This window comes from Pseudophryne corroboree, chromosome 3 (genome assembly GCF_028390025.1).
Source record: "Pseudophryne corroboree isolate aPseCor3 chromosome 3, aPseCor3.hap2, whole genome shotgun sequence".
In the NCBI taxonomy this organism is placed as follows: domain Eukaryota; kingdom Metazoa; phylum Chordata; class Amphibia; order Anura; family Myobatrachidae; genus Pseudophryne; species Pseudophryne corroboree.
In genome coordinates this window covers 508,507,108-508,528,232 of record NC_086446.1, presented here as the reverse complement: position 1 = coordinate 508,528,232, position 21,125 = coordinate 508,507,108, and the positions used below count along the sequence as shown (strand labels likewise).

Here is a 21,125-nt window from a genome sequence, read left to right as displayed (position 1 = left end):
CAGATCATATTGCTTCCTGATGGAGGTTACAGTTATCACCCAAGGCTGTAAGCTTGACAGAATGTGAGCCAAGCTTCTACGGCACTGGCCAAGGTATTGTTGCTGTAACCTCTGATGGTGTTTATGACTATTGATAGACTATGACAGAAACCCCTACCCTCCCGGAAGAGGTAAGAAAGGACTATAATGCTTATTCTCTCCAACAGAATACTGGGAGCAGCAGTTTCAACGATATCACCAGGGAGAAAATGTTACTGGCCTCCTGCTTCTGTATCCTGCATACACCATCCATGTTCTTGAGGTAATATAAACTATATATGTTTCTTCCTGCAATATATTCTTATCTTCACAGACAGGAGAGTTACCCCCCAAACTACACTTAATTTACCTTTGTGAACCCCTTTAATAATGAGCAATGTGACAGCTGTTAATTAAGCACACACAGTCAGCAAACAAATGTACGGTACTTGTATTTGACATCTAAGGACAGGCTTCCATCCATGAGAAAATTCACTGGCTGTTAGTTACTTGGTCAATGTTTTGCCTGTTGATAAGTACATGCAGTATCTACCCACATTGCCTATTGCAAAATCAGGCCAACTGAGGACAGGCCCCGAACACACCCAGACAGTGTCCAGTTCTGCTTATACTATGTCTGGACACAGGAGCTAGGCTTATTTTAGGTAGAGATGAGCGCCTGAAATTTTTCGGGTTTTGTGTTTTGGTTTTGGGTTCGGTTCCGCGGCCGTGTTTTGGGTTCGACCGCGTTTTGGCAAAACCTCACCGAATTTTTTTTGTCGGATTCGGGTGTGTTTTGGATTCGGGTGTTTTTTTCAAAAAACACTAAAAAACAGCTTAAATCATAGAATTTGGGGGTCATTTTGATCCCAAAGTATTATTAACCTCAAAAACCATAATTTACACTCATTTTCAGTCTATTCTGAATACCTCACACCTCACAATATTATTTTTAGTCCTAAAATTTGCACCGAGGTCGCTGTGTGAGTAAGATAAGCGACCCTAGTGGCCGACACAAACACCGGGCCCATCTAGGAGTGGCACTGCAGTGTCACGCAGGATGTCCCTTCCAAAAAACCCTCCCCAAACAGCACATGACGCAAAGAAAAAAAGAGGCGCAATGAGGTAGCTGACTGTGTGAGTAAGATTAGCGACCCTAGTGGCCGACACAAACACCGGGCCCATCTAGGAGTGGCACTGCAGTGTCACGCAGGATGGCCCTTCCAAAAAAACCCTCCCCAATCAGCACATGATGCAAAGAAAAAGAAAAGAAAAAAGAGGTGCAAGATGGAATTGTCCTTGGGCCCTCCCACCCACCCTTATGTTGTATAAACAAAACAGGACATGCACACTTTAACCAACCCATCATTTCAGTGACAGGGTCTGCCACACGACTGTGACTGATATGACGGGTTGGTTTGGACCCCCCCCAAAAAAGAAGCAATTAATCTCTCCTTGCACAAACTGGCTCTACAGAGGCAAGATGTCCACCTCATCTTCACCCTCCGATATATCACCGTGTACATCCCCCTCCTCACAGATTATCAATTCGTCCCCACTGGAATCCACCATCTCAGCTCCCTGTGTACTTTGTGGAGGCAATTGTTGCTGGTCAATGTCTCCGCGGAGGAATTGATTATAATTCATTTTAATGAACATCATCTTCTCCACATTTTCTGGATGTAACCTCGTACGCCGATTGCTGACAAGGTGAGCGGCGGCACTAAACACTCTTTCGGAGTACACACTTGTGGGAGGGCAACTTAGGTAGAATAAAGCCAGTTTGTGCAAGGGCCTCCAAATTGCCTCTTTTTCCTGCCAGTATAAGTACGGACTGTGTGACGTGCCTACTTGGATGCGGTCACTCATATAATCCTCCACCATTCTATCAATGTTGAGAGAATCATATGCAGTGACAGTAGACGACATGTCCGTAATCGTTGTCAGGTCCTTCAGTCCGGACCAGATGTCAGCATCAGCAGTCGCTCCAGACTGCCCTGCATCACCGCCAGCGGGTGGGCTCGGAATTCTGAGCCTTTTCCTCGCACCCCCAGTTGCGGGAGAATGTGAAGGAGGAGATGTTGACAGGTCGCGTTCCGCTTGACTTGACAATTTTGTCACCAGCAGGTCTTTCAACCCCAGCAGACCTGTGTCTGCCGGAAAGAGAGATCCAAGGTAGGCTTTAAATCTAGGATCGAGCACGGTGGCCAAAATGTAGTGCTCTGATTTCAACAGATTGACCACCCGTGAATCCTTGTTAAGCGAATTAAGGGCTGCATCCACAAGTCCCACATGCCTAGCGGAATCGCTCCCTTTTAGCTCCTTCTTCAATGCCTCCAGCTTCTTCTGCAAAAGCCTGATGAGGGGAATGACCTGACTCAGGCTGGCAGTGTCTGAACTGACTTCACGTGTGGCAAGTTCAAAGGGCATCAGAACCTTGCACAACGTTGAAATCATTCTCCACTGCACTTGAGACAGGTGCATTCCATCTCCTATATCGTGCTCAATTGTATAGGCTTGAATGGCCTTTTGCTGCTCCTCCAACCTCTGAAGCATATAGAGGGTTGAATTCCACCTCGTTACCACTTCTTGCTTCAGATGATGGCAGGGCAGGTTCAGTAGTTTTTGGTGGTGCTCCAGTCTTCTGTGCGTGGTGCCTGTACGCCGAAAGTGTCCCGCAATTTTTCTGGCCACCGACAGCATCTCTTGCACGCCCCTGTCGTTTTTTAAAAAATTCTGCACCACCAAATTCAAGGTATGTGCAAAACATGGGACGTGCTGGAATTTGCCCATATTTAATGCACACACAATATTGCTGGCGTTGTCCGATGCCACAAATCCACAGGAGAGTCCAATTGGGGTAAGCCATTCCGCGATGATCTTCCTCAGTTGCCGTAAGAGGTTTTCAGCTGTGTGCGTATTCTGGAAAGCGGTGATACAAAGCGTAGCCTGCCTAGGAAAGAGTTGGCGTTTGCGAGATGCTGCTACTGGTGCCGCCGCTGCTGTTCTTGCGGCGGGAGTCCATACATCTACCCAGTGGGCTGTCACAGTCATATAGTCCTGACCCTGCCCTGCTCCACTTGTCCACATGTCCGTGGTTAAGTGGACATTGGGTACAACTGCATTTTTTAGGACACTGGTGAGTCTTTTTCTGACGTCCGTGTACATTCTCGGTATCGCCTGCCTAGAGAAGTGGAACCTAGATGGTATTTGGTAACGGGGGCACACTGCCTCAATAAATTGTCTAGTTCCCTGTGAACTAACGGCGGATACCGGACGCACGTCTAACACCAACATAGTTGTCAAGGACTCAGTTATCCGCTTTGCAGTAGGATGACTGCTGTGATATTTCATCTTCCTCGCAAAGGACTGTTGAACAGTCAATTGCTTACTGGAAGTAGTACAAGTGGGCTTACGACTTCCCCTCTGGGATGACCATCGACTCCCAGCGGCAACAACAGCAGCGCCAGCAGCAGTAGGCGTTACACGCAAGGATGCATCGGAGGAATCCCAGGCAGGAGAGGACTCGTCAGAATTGCCAGTGACATGGCCTGCAGGACTATTGGCATTCCTGGGGAAGGAGGAAATTGACACTGAGGGAGTTGGTGGGGTGGTTTGCGTGAGCTTGGTTACAAGAGGAAGGGATTTACTGGTCAGTGGACTGCTTCCGCTGTCACCCAAAGTTTTTGAACTTGTCACTGACTTATTATGAATGCGCTGCAGGTGACGTATAAGGGAGGATGTTCCGAGGTGGTTAACGTCCTTACCCCTACTTATTACAGCTTGACAAAGGGAACACACGGCTTGACACCTGTTGTCCGCATTTCTGGTGAAATACCTCCACACCGAAGAGCTGATTTTTTTGGTATTTTCACCTGGCATGTCAACGGCCATATTCCTCCCACGGACAACAGGTGTCTCCCCGGGTGCCTGACTTAAACAAACCACCTCACCATCAGAATCCTCCTGGTCAATTTCCTCCCCAGCGCCAGCAACACCCATATCCTCCTCATCCTGGTGTACTTCAACACTGACATCTTCAATCTGACTATCAGGAACTGGACTGCGGGTGCTCCTTCCAGCACTTGCAGGGGGCGTGCAAATGGTGGAAGGCGCATGCTCTTCACGTCCAGTGTTGGGAAGGTCAGGCATCGCAACCGACACAATTGGACTCTCCTTGTGGATTTGGGATTTCAAAGAACGCACAGTTCTTTGCGGTGCTTTTGCCAGCTTGAGTCTTTTCAGTTTTCTAGCGAGAGGCTGAGTGCTTCCATCCTCATGTGAAGCTGAACCACTAGCCATGAACATAGGCCAGGGCCTCAGCCGTTCCTTGCCACTCCGTGTGGTAAATGGCATATTGGCAAGTTTACGCTTCTCCTCCGACAATTTTATTTTAGGTTTTGGAGTCCTTTTTTTACTGATATTTGGTGTTTTGGTTTTGACATGCTCTGTACTATGCCATTGGGCATCGGCCTTGGCAGACGACGTTGCTGGCATTTCATCGTCTCGGCCATGACTAGTGGCAGCAGCTTCAGCACGAGGTGGAAGTGGATCTTGATCTTTCCCTAATTTTGGAACCTCAACATTTTTGTTCTCCATATTTTAATAGGCACAACTAAAAGGCACCTCAGGTAAACAATGGAGATGGATGGATTGGATACTAGTATACAATTATGGACGGGCTGCCGAGTGCCGACACAGAGGTAGCCACAGCCGTGAACTACCGCACTGTACTGTGTCTGCTGCTAATATATAGACTGGTTGATAAAGAGATAGTATACTCGTAACTAGTATGTATGTATAAAGAAAGAAAAAAAAAACCACGGTTAGGTGGTATATACAATTATGGACGGGCTGCCGAGTGCCGACACAGAGGTAGCCACAGCCGTGAACTACCGCACTGTACTGTGTCTGCTGCTAATATATAGACTGGTTGATAAAGAGATAGTATACTCGTAACTAGTATGTATGTATAAAGAAAGAAAAAAAAACCACGGTTAGGTGGTATATACAATTATGGACGGGCTGCCGAGTGCCGACACAGAGGTAGCCACAGCCGTGAACTACCGCACTGTACTGTGTCTGCTGCTAATATATAGACTGGTTGATAAAGAGATAGTATACTCGTAACTAGTATGTATGTATAAAGAAAGAAAAAAAAACCACGGTTAGGTGGTATATACAATTATGGACGGGTTGCCGAGTGCCGACACAGAGGTAGCCACAGCCGTGAACTACCGCACTGTACTGTGTCTGCTGCTAATATATAGACTGGTTGATAAAGAGATAGTATACTCGTAACTAGTATGTATGTATAAAGAAAGAAAAAAAAACCACGGTTAGGTGGTATATACAATTATGGACGGGCTGCCGAGTGCCGACACAGAGGTAGCCACAGCCGTGAACTACCGCACTGTACTGTGTCTGCTGCTAATATATAGACTGGTTGATAAAGAGATAGTATACTCGTAACTAGTATGTATGTATAAAGAAAGAAAAAAAAACCACGGTTAGGTGGTATATACAATTATGGACGGGCTGCCGAGTGCCGACACAGAGGTAGCCACAGCCGTGAACTACCGCACTGTACTGTGTCTGCTGCTAATATATAGACTGGTTGATAAAGAGATAGTATACTCGTAACTTGTATGTATGTATAAAGAAAGAAAAAAAAACCACGGTTAGGTGGTATATACAATTATGGACGGGCTGCCGAGTGCCGACACAGAGGTAGCCACAGCCGTGAACTACCGCACTGTACTGTGTCTGCTGCTAATATATAGACTGGTTGATAAAGAGATAGTATACTCGTAACTAGTATGTATGTATAAAGAAAGAAAAAAAAAAACACGGTTAGGTGGTATATACAATTATGGACGGGCTGCCGAGTGCCGACACAGAGGTAGCCACAGCCGTGAACTACCGCACTGTACTGTGTCTGCTGCTAATATATAGACTGGTTGATAAAGAGATAGTATACTCGTAACTAGTATGTATGTATAAAGAAAGAAAAAAAAACCACGGTTAGGTGGTATATACAATTATGGACGGGCTGCCGAGTGCCGACACAGAGGTAGCCACAGCCGTGAACTACCGCACTGTACTGTGTCTGCTGCTAATATATAGACTGGTTGCTAAAGAGATAGTATACTCGTAACTAGTATGTATGTATAAAGAAAGAAAAAAAAACCACGGTTAGGTGGTATATACAATTATGGACGGGCTGCCGAGTGCCGACACAGAGGTAGCCACAGCCGTGAACTACCGCACTGTACTGTGTCTGCTGCTAATATATAGACTGGTTGATAAAGAGATAGTATACTCGTAACTAGTATGTATGTATAAAGAAAGGAAAAAAAACCACGGTTAGGTGGTATATACAATTATGGACGGGCTGCCGAGTGCCGACACAGAGGTAGCCACAGCCGTGAACTACCGCACTGTACTGTGTCTGCTGCTAATATATAGACTGGTTGATAAAGAGATAGTATACTACTAATATTATATACTGGTGGTCAGGTCACTGGTCACTAGTCACACTGGCAGTGGCACTCCTGCAGCAAAAGTGTGCACTGTTTAATTTTAATATAATATTATGTACTCCTGGCTCCTGCTATAACCTATAACTGGCACTGCAGTAGTGCTCCCCAGTCTCCCCCACAATTATAAGCTGTGTGAGCTGAGCAGTCAGACAGATATATAATATATATATAGATGATGCAGCACACTGGCCTGAGCCTGAGCAGTGCACACAGATATGGTATGTGACTGACTGAGTCACTGTGTGTATCGCTTTTTTCAGGCAGAGAACGGATATATTAAATAAACTGCACTGTGTGTCTGGTGGTCACTCACTATATAATATATTATGTACTCCTGGCTCCTGCTATAACCTATAACTGGCACTGCAGTAGTGCTCCCCAGTCTCCCCCACAATTATAAGCTGTGTGAGCTGAGCAGTCAGACAGATATATATAATATTATATATAGATAATAGATGATGCAGCACACTGGCCTGAGCCTGAGCAGTGCACACAGATATGGTATGTGACTGAGTCACTGTGTGCTGTGTATCGCTTTTTTCAGGCAGAGAACGGATTATAAATAAAAGTGGTGGTCACTGGTCACTATCAGCAAAACTCTGCACTGTACACTACTGAGTACTCCTAATGCTCCCCAAAATTAGTAAATCAAGTGTCTCTCTAATCTATTCTAATTCTAAACGGAGAGGACGCCAGCCACGTCCTCTCCCTATCAATCTCAATGCACGTGTGAAAATGGCGGCGACGCGGGCTCCTTATATAGAATCCGAGTCTCGCGATAGAATCCGAGCCTCGCGAGAATCCGACAGCGTCATGATGACGTTCGGGCGCGCTCGGGTTAACCGAGCAAGGCGGGAAGATCCGAGTCGCTCGGACCCGTGAAAAAAAACATGAAGTTCTGGCGGGTTCGGATTCAGAGAAACCGAACCCGCTCATCTCTAATTTTAGGGAGGAGAAATCTGGGACTGTCCCAGTGACACAGGCACTGTTTGATGGTTTAAGACCAAATCTACCCTGACAATACCCTCTGAAGTGAGGCTTTGTGTAAGGTGGTGACCCTCTAACAAACAGTCCCTAACACACATCACAGTGGACTTTTTGTGAACTAATTCAGTTTATCAATTCATATATCAGTGATGTCACTAGCTGCTGATGAGCACATACAGTATGTTGCATTCTCATGAGCAGCTAATAAAGTGTCTGACCTTAATGTATGTAAATGGGTGCACTGTGAGGAACTTTAAGCCCTGAAGGCAATGTGTTGTCATAGCTTTCCTGTCTAAGGCTGGGTACACGCTATGCCGACAGATCCACCGACAGCTTTGCTTTTGCCTGCATAGCAGGCAAATTGTTAATCATACACACTTACCAATCGGCCAGTCAATGTGTGTGTCCTGATGTCACAACTGGGTGGGCATTTGAAATTGCCTGGCCAGCTCTGATGTCTGTCCCTGCAGCCAGTATATGGGCAATTGGTGGGTCGCCAGTACACACAGGCAGACATACCGGGTGTGCACACCTGCCGATGCACTACAGATATATTGCCTGCTCAATGGAACTGGCAAACCAAGCTTAGGGCTCTATACATATTCAAACCCTTCACTTCAAAGAAGGAACTGCATGTAGTGGGATAGATTTATGTATATAATACAAGTATTAGCCTATCCTAGAGCATACCACCTAAACATACCATTTCATAAGACAGTCCCAATTTGAGGGGACTGTCTCACAATGAGGGTGACCTGGGTCAGTGTGGGTGTTGGAGGGAATTCCCCTACAGACTGAGGAAGTGCCAGGCCTGCTATACTGTTGTCACTTCCCCAGGGAGCCGAGTCCATATGCCTCATCTCAGATACAAACTCTCTAATGTTATGGATGTTATAAACTTATCTTCTGCACCATAAACAAATGTCCCTGTCACTGCCCATCTTAACATCATTGCTGCCTGCTCCTAGAGTGCTACATACATGAAATATATTATCAGTAGGTCATTGTTTCTGGATGTATTAATGGGAAATGCATACAGCTGTGTAACAAAGGATGATGTGTGGTAGTTGGGCAGGCCGAATATACATCTCTGACATTCTTTGTATTTTAGTCTAGTGGAGATGTCCTGTACTGTGTGCTGAGGGATCTTAAAAGAATGAAAAAACAAGGAGACAGGTGAGCGTGCTATGAATGTTAAACAAAAGAATTTGAAACCGCACTAGACCTGTGGAAAGTCGCCACAGAAAATTTCAACTCGCTAGGAGTTACTCAATAATGTCTAGACCAACATAAAGGCTCAATTAGTGTAATACCTATGGCACTGGGTTGGTGGTGCTCCCGGGAAATTAGTTCAATAAACTGAAAAGGAAGTAGATCTGCAAGAGAGCAGGGCAAAGAAGACTAAAAGTCTGACCCGGGGCACACTTTTTGTATTAATAGATTCAAATTTAACTTTTATTATCACTTAATAAAACTGTCAATTACACAAAATCACTAGGTAATAGTGTAAAACAAATTTAATGCATGCATAAATATCAGGTCATAAGACCATTCATAAAGATATAATCAAAAATGAATACTAATTAGTGTGGCAGACCTTTATCCAAATACTCCGGTATTCTTTTCTATCTTATTTAAGAGAATATTTTGAGAATTATTTTCAATACTGAATCTAAAACATTGATATAGGGTATTCAAAAATGTGTACTATTTCCTGTTGAGGGATATTCCTCATGAAGAAAGTCACTGTTTACTCATTTCCAGTTGTGGCTTGAAGCACACACAAACTCCCCACAGGGATGAAATTAAGCATGAATAACGTGCAATGTCTACCTTATTCAAGAAAACATTTTGAGAATTATTTTCAATGCTGAACCTAAAACATTGATATAGGGTATTCAAAACTGTGTACTATTTCCCGTTGAGGGGTATTCTTCATGAAGAAAGTCACTGTTTATTCATGTTTAGTTGTGGTTTCAAGCACATACAAACTCCACACGGTGATGAAATTAAGCAGGAACAACGTGCAATGTCATCCACCTGCTTTCATATGGTGGTGTATTGATTGATATGAATTTTGAACTGAAATCAACGATATGTAATACCTTCCAACTCCACACTTTGATTAATCATGAATGACACATAATGTTATCTATTATCCATATTGTGGTGTATAGATTTACATGAATGCTGAACTGAATTTGTTTAATACCAATATATAGCACTCTCTATTTATCCACAGTATACTACGCATATGAATTCTGAATGATGTTTTGATGCCCATACAAACTCTACACAAACGACAAATTGTGCATCATTCTCTGTAGAGCTGTGCTCTCCAAAATGGAGGCCTACGGCCCTATCTATTCATAATTGGGGTTGGAAGTATATAGATTTCAATTTACCTGCATCCATGATATGGTGTACATATGAATTGTGTATGGAAGTTTTTTTTTAAATCATATCTGGTGGTTTATAGTTGCGCACAGGGAAGTCCACTCTCCTTATTATTGTGGTAATTGGTTATAGACCATGGGAGAGAGCATAATTTAAATATTGGTACTCGTTAAGTTTTGTAGTAAACCAGCATACTTATATATGACATTACTGATATGTGTTATGAATATCTTTACCACATGAAAACTTAGAGCATCATTACTGATCAATATTTTCGCTCATGGCAGATAAAGGCCTGCCACACTAATTAGTATTCATTTTTGATTATATCTTTATGAATGGTCTTATGACCTGATATTTATGCATGCATTAAATTTGCTTTACACTATTACCTAGTGATTTTGTGTAATTTACAGTTTTATTAAGTGATAATAAAAGTAAAATTTTAATCTATTGATACAAAAAGTGTGCCCCGGGTCAGACTTTTAGTCTTTTTTGCCCTGCTCTCATGCAGGTCTACTTCCTTTTCAGTGCTATGAATGTTTTAAGGCACTGCTTGTTGTACTTAAATATTCCAGATCGCAAATGTAACAGAAATCAAAATGTAAGGAATACTAGAAAAAAGCTGTTCCCTGCATTGTCATGGTGATGCCATATAGATGGCACTCCATGTGGTGTAAGGCCGGTGTACCAAGCTTTGGCACTACTGAGGGTGTCAGTTAGCCTGTGTGTATATACTCTTTTGGGAGGAATTCAATTGTTTGAAAAGTCGGTTGGGTGTCTGTTTTTTCCTGTCTATTAGACAGGAAAAACCAGACACCTAACTGACATTTCAAACAATTGAATATCCCCCTTTGTCTCCTTAAAGGTTCCAAGATGCTGGGACATGATAGAAAATGGGTGTTTTTCAGGTCATAGTTCTGCAGAGGGCCACCAAAAGCATTAATGGCTCTCTATTCCCATTTTCTAAACACAAGGGGTTACATTTACTATACAGTGTTTTTGAAAGCCAATGCATCTACAGTGATTTTCTCCATTGAATTTAAAAGGACAATAATATTCATTTAAAAACTATCAGTGTATTGTAACTTTACCCCAAAGTCAGTGGCATGCGGAGGAGGGGGTTCTAAGTACCTTGAAACAGTGGCGTAAGTTCGTCACAGTCGCCCGCAGGCAAGATAAATATTGGTGCCCCCCCCTATTTCCTATATTAAGATAAATATGTGTGCGTGTATATGTGTGTGTGTGTGTGTGTGTGTGTGTGTGTGTGTGTGTGTGTGTGTGTGTGTGTGTGTGTGTATGGAGTGTTCTGAAAAAAAAATTATATACTATATTTATACATTTAATTGTATTTTATTTTAGATCACACATTTCTTAGCAGTCATACCCAGGATTAGAACCCATGACCTGTTACACTAACAGCAGTCACTTTACTGATGGAGTTATTTGCTCCTGTAGAGAAAGCATGAGAATTCTAACTATATGAAGTTACGTGTAATTGTCAGAGAAGTAGCTTCATATAGTTAGAATTCTCATATTTCCTATACAGGAGCAAACAGCTTCATCAGTAAGGTGCCGCATCCAGTGTTATAGGTTGTGGTTTCTAATCCTGGGTATGACACTTGTAAAATGTGTATATTCAGTATAATAAAGTGGGTGTGATTTGTAAGGTGCAGGGACCAGTGAGGAAGTCGGCCACTGAAAAGACAGCGGCAGCTATCAATTAACTTAATTCAATGGTGTCACAGAATGGGAGGAGAGGTGTCCCCCTTCAGAGCAGGAGCCCGGCGGCAGATGACTCCGTTGCCTCCCAGAGTTCTGCCTCTGCCTTGAAATCCCCCTGACAGAAAAAAAATTTTCTCTGAGAGTGAGCTTGTCTCTATCCCATGACAAGTTTTTCTCCCCCCCCTCCCCCTTGTGTTTTTATAATCTTGCATTAGTTATTATAATTCTTACATGAAAGGGTTTAAAGGCGGGTACACGTGGTGAGATTTTGACTAAGTGCCAATTTTGACTATGCGATTTCCCCTGAACTCCCCGGAGCCCAGAACCACCGATGTTGTCTGTACACAAGGTGAGATTTTGACTATATACAATACTAGAAACTAGATAGTACACAGTATAGTCAAAATTGCCTTGCCTGCACAGTCTATTTTTTTCTTGTGATACCGACCCGCGGGAGCGTGCATCGGTATCGCAAGTTGTATACGCACAGTGCGATATGTGCTAACTTTTCTTACGATTTTGACTATAGTGGTCATTCCGTGTTGTTCGCTCGCTGCTATTTTTTCTAATAGGCTAAAATCCGGCAGTTCTGCGCATGCGTATGCACAGCAGGGCGCACACGCTAAGTATTTTTACACAAAACTATGCTATTTTACTCACGGGCGAACGAAGCTTTTCAATCGCTCTGCTGATCGTAGCGTGATTGACAGGAAGTGGGTGTTTCTGGGCGGAAACTGGCCGTTTTCAGGGAGTGTGCTAAAAAACGCAGGCGTGCCAGGTAAAAACGCAGGAGTGGCTGGAGAAACGGAGGAGTGGCTGGCTGGACGCTGGGCGTGTTTGTGAAGTCAAACCAGGAACTAAACGGACTGAGGTGATCGCAATCTAGGAGTAGGTCTGGAGCTACTCAGACACTGCAAGGAAATACTTAATAGCAGAATTGCTAATCTTTCGTTAGCAATTCTGCTATGCTAAGATACACTCCCAGAGGGCGGCGGCTTTGCGTTTGCATTTCTGCTATAAGTAGCTAGCGAGCGAACAACCCGGGGTGTAGTACGGCTGACCGGTGGTCTCCTGACCGCCGGTCAGCTTACAGACGCCGGGATCCCAGCAGCATACCGACGCCGGGATCCCGGCGGGGAGGGGCGAGTGCAGCAAGCCCCTTGCGGGCTCGGTGGAGACCTGCGGTCGCCACGGGTTCTATTCCCACTCTATGGGTGTCGTGGACACCCACGAGTGGAAATAGTCCCTGTTGGTCGGCATGCCGACCATCGGGACAGTGACCCGTCGGGCTGGTGGAGGAGGTCATGTGACTGTCGGTCAGCTGACCAGCGGTCACATGAATACCACCCAACAACCCGGAAGAGGGCCTATATACTGTAGTCAAATCAGAAATAAACATCGCACCATGTGTATACACCTTTAAACTAATTTTGAACTCACCACATATGTAATTGTGATGTTGCCACCAGCAGCTACATAGGAACTCTACAATAGCTGAGCACTCACTCATGCCATCTTTCTATGGAAAAAATTACTTAATCTCTGTTGTAGATTTTGAGAACATTCTCCTAATGCTCTATTAAAAGCAAGGACAAAGTACAAAATGGGATTTCTTGTTTTTTTTTTATTTGATTAGTCGCATTTTCATTTTATGTTTTTATAATTAAGTTTTTTTGCTTTTTTAGATGATGGCCTTGTGTCTGTCTACCTGTCAAAGAACATGGTTGTTGTGTGTTTTTTGCGGGTTTTTTTTGTAATCCTATTTAGAATGTTTGCAATTTGTTTACATGTCACTGCATTCTGTTTTTCAGGGCTCTGCTTCTGGACCCCAAGATTGTGGTGATATCTCATAACATCCCCAACCGACTGTTCAACCAATGGTGCTACAAAGTCCTGAATGTTCCTGGACAGCACTTGGGAGATAAGTACAGCGAGGAGGCCACTGATGGTATTATCAGTGAGTGTCTAACCAAGATATTGAAGATTGGGAAACATCTCACCAAATACCCTAAGGTCTGTGAAGCGGAAAAGATAAATAGGTCTACAGGAAAACCAATCCTCGGAAAGATCACATGGGAAATTAACTTTCAAAGCTAAATGAGTACTGAAAGCTTCTTAACTAATTTCTGTATTATTTAACAGCATTAGCAGCTTTCACAAGGTTACCCTGTGACATTTAGCTCTGATTTTATTCATGTTCCTCACTTTCTACAGGGCTCCAAAAACATCCCTGATTCTGTGTTTGAGAAGGTGCCGGAGTTAATTGTACCTCAATCTTCCATCCTACACCTTCTGCAATGCAAAGATCTCTTCACACCTGAACAGTTCCTGCAGATTTACGACACCCCTCTACACGTCATCCTGGACTCTGGTAGGTCTCTAAACATCAGAGGCTTCTTACTGGAGGGAAGAACATGGGACAATGGCAATCTCATATTTGGGAGTTTAATTTTTGCTAAACATCACAAAAATACAAACAACAGTCTGACTGAGGCACTTTGCTTGGAAAAGTCCAATCAGTATAATAAACAAGATACACTGTCCGGTATCATATTACCCGCGGTAATTTACTGCATAGCAAAAACAGGCTTTTAATATGATCTTTGCCCAATGGTATTATCGGGATGTCCTTTCATAGTCTGTTTTTACCTTGCAGAAACACATAGGTTCTGCGAATAGCTGCAGGCCTATGTGTTTCTGCGGCAATGATCGTGGGTTTTAAGCACAGGCAGACTGAACGAAAACCTCAATAAGTGTCAGTGGTCGGGGCTAATAGGATAGCCCCGGGCGATTCATTTAGCTGTGGTAAATGACGGCAGCTAATTGTCTTCTAAGGTTATTGTTCCCCTGCAGTTGAAGTTTATGGCTGTTACCGTTCATATTAATAAATGAAAATATGTAGATAATCGGAGCATGATTAATCTTTTAACATTTTATTTATGTTTTCCCACTGGTATATCTTTTTTCTGCAATGGAAAAGCCATATATGCGACTATATGCCAATGCTAGTATCAGTCCTTACCCTGGTGTACAAATGTGCGTCTGTGACTATATGCCAGTTCTAGTATCAGTCCTTACCCTGGTGTACAAGTGTGCGTCTGTGACTATATGCCAGTGCTAGTATCAGTCCTTACCCTGGTGTACAAGTGTGCGTCTGTGACTCTATGCCAATGCTAGTATCAATCCTTACCCTGGTGTACAAGTGTGCGTCTGTGACTATATGCCAGTGCTAGTATCAGTCCTTACCCTGGTGTACAAGTGTGCGTCTGTGACTCTATGCCAATGCTAGTATCAGTCCTTACCCTGGTGTACAAGTGTGCGTCTGTGACTATGTGCAAATGCTAGTATCAGTCCTTACCCTAGTGTACAAGTGTGCGTCTGTGACTATGTGCAAATGCTAGTATCAGTCCTTACCCTAGTGTACAAGTGTGCGTCTGTGACTATGTGCAAATGCTAGTATCAGTCCTTACCCTGGTGTACAAGTGTGCGTCTGTGACTATATGCCAATGCCAATGCTAGTATAAGTCCTTACCCTGGTGTACAAGTGTGCATCTGTGACTATATGCCAGTGCTAGTATCAGTCCTTACCCTGGTGTACAAGTGTGCGTCTGTGACAATATGCCAATGCTAGTATCAGTCCTTACCCTGGTGTACAAGTGTGCGTCTGTGACAATATGCCAATGCTAGTATAAGTCCTTACCGTGGTGTACAAGTGTGCGTCTGTGACAATATGCCAATGCTAGTATCAGTCCTTACCCTGGTGTACAAGTGTGCGTCTGTGACTATATGCCAATGCTAGTATCAGTCCTTACCCTGGTGTACAAGTATGCATCTGTGACTATATGCCAGTGCTAGTATCAGTCCTTACCCTGGTGTACAAGTGTGCGTCTGTGACAATATGCCAATGCTAGTATCAGTCCTTACCCTGGTGTACAAGTGTGCGTCTGTGACAATATGCCAATGCTAGTATCAGTCCTTACCCTGGTGTACAAATGTGCGTCTGTGACTATATGCCAGTGCTAGTATCAGTCCTTACCCTGGTGTACAAGTGTGCGTCTGTGACTATGTGCAAATGCTAGTATCAGTCCTTACCCTGGTGTACAAGTGTGCATCTGTGACTATATGCCAATGCCAATGCTAGTATAAGTCCTTACCCTGGTGTACAAGTGTGCATCTGTGACTATATGCCAGTGCTAGTATCAGTCCTTACCCTGGTGTACAAGTGTGCGTCTGTGACTATATGCCAATGCTAGTATCAGTCCTTACCCTGGTGTACAAATGTGCATCTGTGACTATATGCCAGTGCTAGTATCAGTCCTTACCCTGGTGTACAAGTGTGCGTCTGTGACAATATGCCAATGCTAGTATCAGTCCTTACCCTGGTGTACAAATGTGCGTCTGTGACTATATGCCAGTGCTAGTATCAGTCCTTACCCTGGTGTACAAGTGTGCGTCTGTGACTATATGCCAGTTCTAGTATCAGTCCTTACCCTGGTGTACAAGTGTGCGTCTGTGACTATATGCCAGTGCTAGTATCAGTCCTTACCCTGGTGTACAAGTGTGTGTCTGTGACTCTATGCCAATGCTAGTATCAGTCCTTACCCTGGTGTACAAGTGTGCGTCTGTGACTATGTGCAAATGCTAGTATCAGTCCTTACCCTAGTGTACAAGTGGGCGTCTGTGACTATGTGCAAATGCTAGGATCAGTCCTTACCCTAGTGTACAAGTGTGCGTCTGTGACTATGTGCAAATGCTAGTATCAGTCCTTACCCTAGTGTACAAGTATGCGTCTGTGACTATATGCCAATGCTAGTATCAGTCCTTACCCTGGTGTACAAGTGTGCGTCTGTGACTATATGCCAATGCCAATGCTAGTATCAGTCCTTACCCTGGTGTACAAGTGTGCGTCTGTGACTATATGCAAATGCTAGTATCAGTCCTTATCCTGGGGTACAAGTGTGAGAGCTTGCAACCATCACGTGATCTCCACGTGATCTCCAGTGTGCAGCCTGGACCCAGCTGCTGCTGCTGCAGGTTAGCGCACATACTGGCAGGTAATACCCACAAAAATGCACTGAAATATAATATTATACTACAGGCAAGCATATACATTATAAAATTTTTTATTTTTATATATATATATAACAATATTGAAAATTGTGGAATTCATGAATAAATGAGATACTCAGCCCTCCGTTAATAGATACACAATATTTTTGTGAACCATTTTTACTAACCATATAAATGGATAAGTTCCCATTATAAGAGCTCCCTTTTCCTTGCATACAAGTACAGATCGATATATTTGTGGTGTGGATGTAATTCAACACAATCTAATAAGGACGCTATTAGTCCGGAATCATACACTGTTAACATAGTGCAGGGTTATTCATTTTTAGGAGAGGCCAGGACACTCCAGGAAAGACAATAAAAATACATTTAGAATGCAACAATAATGGAGTGACCATAATAGTGCCAGTGATTATTATATCAGAATATATATATACAGCTATATGCAATAGCATTGTTCTGACATAAAGACATGCTTAACGTTCTACTGAGACAGCTAACCTGATATATTTGTTCATATAAATTCGGATCACCCCAGCCAGCAGTGACCTAGCACACAGTGTTGGATATCTGGTGCAATGGTATATTATTAAACATACTACAATTATAAATAACTTATACTGAGACTTATAAGACACCACTGAGTGATATATAATTATATGACTTTATCAGTCATAAACATCATCTGGAAAGGGAAAGCGCTATCTATACTCGTATACACTGCAGTAGAGGGAAGATATTATAGCATTTGTAAATGGTACAATATAAATAAGACACTTAAGACCAAGGTGTTTTCAGAACTGAGGCACTTTATTCAACACAAAGGTCATAATAATTGATATCATATAATTGACAGAAGGGTTTATAATACCCTAAATACCATTATAGAACTACAAATAAACACACACACAGACACAGACTGTGATTATTATTTTTTTGCATTTTAACCCACGATTTATGTCTTGTGTATTGTCTGTTACACTATATGTTTGAATGTGTTTTTTTAATATATTTCACAGCAGGCTTTTTATAATAATTAAAATAAAAGTTATATTTTATAATACTTACCTTCACTAAACTTACCTTTCTCCTGTGCGCCACTAAAAGACCAATTCTTTTCTTTTCTTCTTTGAAAATTTTAACCAAATATATCATTGAATGTTCTCATGAATATCTGTACACCCTATAAAATGGCTGCTTTCATGGTACCTCAATGATGTCACTGGTTCCTATGGAACTGAAAAAAAGAATTATCATGGATATTGGGTTGGTTCACAAAATGGCTGCATCCACTGCTCTTTAAAGGGTATATTTCATGACAAAGTAAACAGCTACTACATTTTGGAGTAGGAAAATAATAAGATTTTTTTTTCTCAACTTATTTATCTGGTTAAAGGACAGGTATTTGGCAGCTTAAACCAGTCCACGGTGTAGGTTCCTGAAATCCATGGGGAAGGTACAGAAGCATTGTTACAGTCTGTTGTTGTCCCAGCATGCCGCTTATTTCATTAGCCACCTCACCATAGTCCCATTCTTTCATCTACTAACATTAGACTGGTCTGTGGAAGAACAGCACAGATTTTACAGGAATTTCCTTCCATTTAAATGCTTTAACAATAATACTCCTGTGTGCATGAAGAGGAGTACATCTGCCAGAAAGTTACATTAACTACAGGTTGTCCATCATAGATGTGCCATTTAGTCATTTGACAAGATTATTACCAGTTACTTATATAGCGCACACATATTCTGCAGCGCTTTACAGAAAATATTTGCCCTTTCACATCGGTCCCTGCCCCAGTGGAGCTTACAATCTATATTCCCTACCACATGTACACATTACACATTCACGCTAGGGTTAATTTAGTTGGAAGCCAATTAACCTACCAGTATAATTTTGGGTTGTGGGAGGAAACCGGAGTACCCGGAGGAAACCCATGCAAGTACGAGGAGAATTTACAAACTCCGCACAGTTAGGGCCATAGTGGGAATCGAACCCATGACCTCAGTGCTGTGAGGCAGTAATGCTAACCATGATTACACCATCCATACTGCCCGTACAAGATGAGGTAAAATACAGTTTCTTTAGCTACAGTATTGCAGGTTTTCTTACATCATCTGACAAAATATGCTTTTTTTTTTTCAAGGAAAAAAAAAATCTTAGAAGGTGTTAAAGTTTATAATATTCTTGTTTTTTACAGATTGTGTATGGCCCACCCCTGTTCACTTAACACCCCTGAAGACAAGATCACTTCAGTGAGAGGCACAAGTTTATGCTCCAATCTCAGAGGCAGCAGTTCAGCTCAAAGATTATGGATTGTTTAGGCCAAAGTATTATAATACAATAATTTTGTCTTGCTGCACCATTTAGGCCAAACTCAATGGACTTGCGTATTGCCATCAATTTTGGTTTCACATTTTACAATTTACATTAAAGGACCAAACGATGTTATCACTTAACTTTATTAACAGTGTGGCTGCACAAATGGGTTGGCATGCATACTGACAGCACTGGCATTGTCAACATCTGTTTTTTCTTTTAGTGCTAAATATGCAAAAAGTAATGATTTACAAAGCTGTATAATACAGTAGAAATACAGTAACAGTATGGCTCAAAGAGGGAAGCATTTTTTTTTTTTACCTCGTCAGTAAGACTTCCTGTCAGTAAGTATGCTGAAAGACACTGCAGAGAGCCTGTAGATATTATAATGACTGGTAAAGTAAGGGCAGTTTTATATATACTTTTTGGAAATACCACCTTTGTATGTGCTTTTAGGAAACAACATGGTGTCTAAAACTGTGGTTTATCACTGTTAAAAGTGGTTAAACAGATTCAGGGCCTAATTTGGGGATGTACGCAAACCTGATGGTTTACGTACCTGATGGCTTCAGACATTTCTGATGGTTGTTGATCTGTGCATGCGCAGTACAAAACCTGCAGATCTCATTCAGCGACAATGGTCGCAGTGCCTCCTAAGCCACAGCAAGACCAACATGCCGCAGCCGTTTTGGGGAGGCAAAGGAATCATTTCCCAAAATGGAGACATGTGGCAAAGCCAGTGTCTGCGTCTTCTGATGCAGATTTACTGGCCTCAGCAGTTGAGATGAGGTGGCCTGAGAAACCTTAGGGTTACTCCGATGTATCATGCGGCGACTGATGATTAAGATGGTGATACGATGCTGCATCGTTGGGCACAGCTTCAGATCTGCAATGCTGGTAGTGGGCATCATTTTTCTTCAGACACCTCCAGCGGCATTAGAATAATTTCGCCTAGCAGCTACGTCCGAAGATGCGTTCACATAATGCACTGAGCACCACAAGCCTCTGATATGTTACTAAGTACCCAGGCAACATATAGATGCATCTGCATGAATAGTCCATGAAATGGTTGCCTCCATTGTGATGTTATTGGGTCCATTTTAAGGACACATCAAGTCAGATTTGTGAAATTGTGAAAAAAGTAGACTATGGCTGGATCCACCCCATAATAGGGAAAAATAACATTGAGTAACAGATTATTATTTCTGTTATCAGTACAGCATGACTGTGTACATTATTGTAAATGCGTAAAGTGTATTAAGGTACTGATTTCTAAGGCAAAGCATATTATTGTGTACAACTGAAACAGGAAATTGCACTAACATGTGGGGGGAAATGTAACAGCCTCCAACTTTAAGGCGAGGATTCTCACCAATGCCTATAAATCGGTACCTGGTCTATATGACGGCAGTCAATAGGTCGACACCATATGGTGGACATGTCTATATGGTTCAAATGGTCAACACAACATATGGTCAACGCAAGTATTCTGAATTTTTTTGCATTTTTATAAACTTTTTCATACTAACCCAAGCACGTGTACTACAATTGGGAACAGTAACCTGTGCCAAGCAAAGCGGAGTGAGGCATCTTGCCCAAAGCATGGCAAGTAAAGCGGTACACTAATTGAGGTTTCATGTGCTGAAACCTACAAATTGACACCCAAAAACCATTAAAAAATGTGTCGACTTTTCATTCCCATGTCGACCTTTTTACCCATGCCGACCTTGTGCATGTCGACCATCCGGTGTCAGCATACAGGGTCGGACTGGCCCACAGGGGTACAGGGGAAACCCCCCAGTGGGCCTCACTGCCTGGGGCCCCTCCTCCTCTAGTGATCAGGTTCCAGACTGTGTTCTTGAATTATACATTATACATATGTTGCATTGCCAATATTTATCTGGTACATTATCATGCATGCACTAGCAGTGTTTATATATTTATCAAGGGGCACAGCCCATGGACTCACTAATGGTTAGGCAAACCAATGTAGTGGCTGGCCACACCCCTCTGGAGACTGACCACAACCCTAAACATGGTCCCCTACCACTGCATTCCCGGTGGGC

General features: G+C 42.8%; 1 protein-coding gene across 1 annotated transcript in view; it reads left to right on the top strand.

Annotated features, from left to right (window-relative positions):
* The window catches only part of LOC135057950 (testis-expressed protein 47-like), a 38,830-nt gene extending 19,626 nt beyond the window's left edge, over positions 1–19,204 (top strand). The window contains exons 4-8 of the mRNA XM_063963645.1: positions 207–301; positions 8,659–8,723; positions 13,481–13,682; positions 13,884–14,040; positions 18,941–19,204. Coding sequence (XP_063819715.1) covers positions 207–301; positions 8,659–8,723; positions 13,481–13,682; positions 13,884–14,040; positions 18,941–18,999 — 578 coding nt within the window. The 3' untranslated portion in view covers positions 19,000–19,204. The remainder of the gene's footprint in view (positions 1–206; positions 302–8,658; positions 8,724–13,480; positions 13,683–13,883; positions 14,041–18,940) is intronic.
* Positions 19,205–21,125: the final 1,921 nt, after the last annotated feature.